Raw genomic sequence first — 2848 nt, 5'->3', positions numbered from 1 at the left:
TCCCCTCTGCCTAATCCAAAGTAACTCTATTCTTCCCTAGCTTCCACTATTGTGAAGTAGCATCCACATATCAGAGAAAACATTTGGTCTTTGGTTTTTTGGGATTGGCTTATTTCGCTTAGCATGATATTCTCCATCTCCATCCATTTACCTACAAATACCATCATTTCATTCTTCTTTAAGGCTGAGTAATATACCATTGTTGTATATATACCATATTTTCTTTATAGCAGCTCAACTCACAATAGCTAAAGTATGGAACCAACCTAGGTTTCCTTCAACGGATGAGTGGATACATTTTTTATTTGTTCTTTTTAGATATACATGACAGTAGAGTGTATTTTTGACATATTATACATACATGGAGTACAACTTATTCTAATTAGGATCCCATTCTTGTAATTGTATATGATATGGTACTCTCTGGTCATGTATTCATATATGAACATAGGAAATTTATGTCGGATTCATTCTATAGTCTTTCCTATTCCTATTCTCCTCCCTTCCCTTCATTCCTCTTAGTCTAATTCAGTGAACTTCTATTCTTTCCTCCACTCCCTTATTGTATGCTAGCACCCACATATCAGAGAGAACATTCAGCCTTTGTGTTTTTGGGGACTGGCTTATTTCACTTAGCATGATAGTCTCCAGTTCCATCCATTTACTGGCAAATGCCATAATTATTCTTTTTTTTTTTTTTTTTTTTTTTTTTAAATGCCAGCTTTCCAGTTTTATTCTTAACAGAGGAAACAACACCACGAGGTGGAATTTAATACTCTCAAGCCAAGAGTTTGGTTTATAAAATGTAAATTAGTGTTCTAAAAAGACCCCTCAAAACAACCCACACGTGCCAAAACCACGGCACTGAACTGTGAGATATTTTCAGGAATTTTGTTGACAAAGACTACATGTCATAGTTGTTATTAAAAACTATTAAGTGTTCACTCAAAATAGAAGAGAAAAAAAAGGTAACCATATTGCTCCAAAAACCAACGTATAACAATAGACGATGGACAGAAAATGATCATTGTTCGTTACATAAAAATCACCCGATACTCAGTGGTAGAGGCACTGTGTTTGAAGGGACTGGCTTTGGGGCTGATCAAGCCAGGTGCAATACTCAGCATTCCAAGGAGGAAACCAACAGCTATCATCGGAGTGTATTTCAGGTATTGGGGTGTTTTATGAAGAACCCTGCTGAAGAAAATGCTTGCACAAAATCAACAGGGAGAGACACTATCGAAACAACAGCTCTGACAGCCGCTCAAGGAGGGACAGTTCAACTCTGGGGGCTGGAGCTCCGGCCTCCCCGTGAACCATGTCAGGGAGGCCATCCCGATCCTGTCTTTGCACTGGGCCTTTGCTGTCCCCTCAGGGACAAAAGGGGTGTTTCAGATTAAAGTCAAGTCTTTCCAGGGGTGAAAAGTGTCTGTGACACAGGCAAGGTCACTAAGAAGAGTCTGAGGACTAAACTCGCTCCCCGGACCCGTCCACCTCTCCACCCCCAACTGCCTGGCAAGCATCCTGCCTGAAGTGGGGTCCAGAATTCAGCCCATAACTAACAGAGTAAGTGGAAAGTACACCATCCGTTGTCCTGCCGTCCCCACTTCTGTTTCTCTTCTACTTCTTGTAACTGTCTTGCTTCAATATCAAGCTAGAGCTCTGGGGAGGAAGTCCAGGGGAGAAGGATTTCAGGTACCAAAACCCGTACGTCCCATACCAGCCCAGCAAACCAAACAAGGTGCCAAACACTTTCTGGGACAAGTCATGGAAATAAATGGCCGTGCACAGAAACATCCACACCCAGACGAAGGTCAAGAAGCCTAGGGCGACCACCAGGGCGGTGATGGCTGTGTGGAGGCAGTGGCTTCGGTCTGTCTTCACCTCATGCAGCACGGCCATCTCCTCCACGATCATGAGGGCACAGAAGGTCAGCAGGAAGGAGTGGCCTGAGATGTCAAAGCCGTGCCAGAAGCCGCCTTCCCTGTGGCACTGCTGCTTGCTCCGGTGCTCCTCTCGGACCCCCTCCAGGGCCGGCGACTGGTAGCAGCTGCCCGTGTAGTGCTCGATGTTGGAGAAGAGCGACGTGCAGACGTACCAGATGGCCGTGCCCACGAGCAGGGTGCTCAGTCGCCGCAGGACCAGGCCAGCCTTGCCTGTCAGGTGGTAGTTGGTGAGGGCAATGAAAGGCAGGAGGAGACAGAACGTCCAGGCCCAGGCCACTTTGACAAAATACCCCTGGCGTCCCTGCCTGCCCGTCAGACTCGGGCTGTCTATCTGAATCTGCAAACACGAAACGCTAGCGACACTGGCTGACTATTCCGGGGTCCCTGAGTCGCGACACGCGCGCGGTGCTGCTGTCGCTACCGAAGGTCTTCGCTTCCCACGACCGGTCGTCCCGGCTGGCGGCGACGGCGCGCCCAGGAGGACCCGGGGTGCACTCACACGTTGAGGACGTTGCGCTTGTTGCTGAGGAAACTCTCGGGCAGCGGGGAGAGCTCCTTGACGAGGGAGCCCGCCAGCATGGAGGCCACCAGCGCCCACGGCAGGTAGCGCCGCACCGCCGCCCGCACCAGCGTCCCGCCGAGGAACCACGCGCAGCGCTCCAGGTGCTCCATGCCGGACCTCGTCGGCCACCGTCCGCTTCTTCCATAATTATTCTTTATGACTGAGTAATATTTCATTGTGTATATATTTTCTTAATCCATTTTTCTGTTGAAGGGCATCTAGGTTGGTTCCATAGCTTAGTTATTGTGAATTGAGCTGCTATAAACATTGATGTGGCTGCATCACTGTTGTATGCTGATTTTAAGTCTTTGGATACATATGGAGGAGTGGGAAAACAGGG

General features: G+C 48.0%; 1 protein-coding gene across 1 annotated transcript; it reads right to left on the bottom strand.

Moving 5' to 3' along the window:
* Positions 1-917: 917 nt before the first annotated feature.
* Positions 918-2645, bottom strand: LOC306656943 (acyl-coenzyme A diphosphatase FITM2-like). Its single transcript, XM_079132561.1, has 2 exons — positions 2448-2645; positions 918-2238 (listed from the first exon to the last, which is right to left on the bottom strand). The coding sequence occupies exons 1-2, from the start codon at positions 2616-2618 to the stop codon at positions 1621-1623; spliced, it is 789 nt and encodes a 262-aa protein (XP_078988687.1). The 5' UTR covers positions 2619-2645; the 3' UTR covers positions 918-1620.
* Between the last annotated feature and the right edge of the window lie 203 nt (positions 2646-2848).

The sequence above is a fragment of the Sciurus vulgaris genome, assembly GCF_902686455.1.
Source record: "Sciurus vulgaris genome assembly, chromosome: 1".
Lineage (NCBI taxonomy): Eukaryota > Metazoa > Chordata > Mammalia > Rodentia > Sciuridae > Sciurus > Sciurus vulgaris.
Note: the sequence above shows the minus strand (reverse complement) of the source record. Positions and strands in the feature narration are given on the sequence as shown.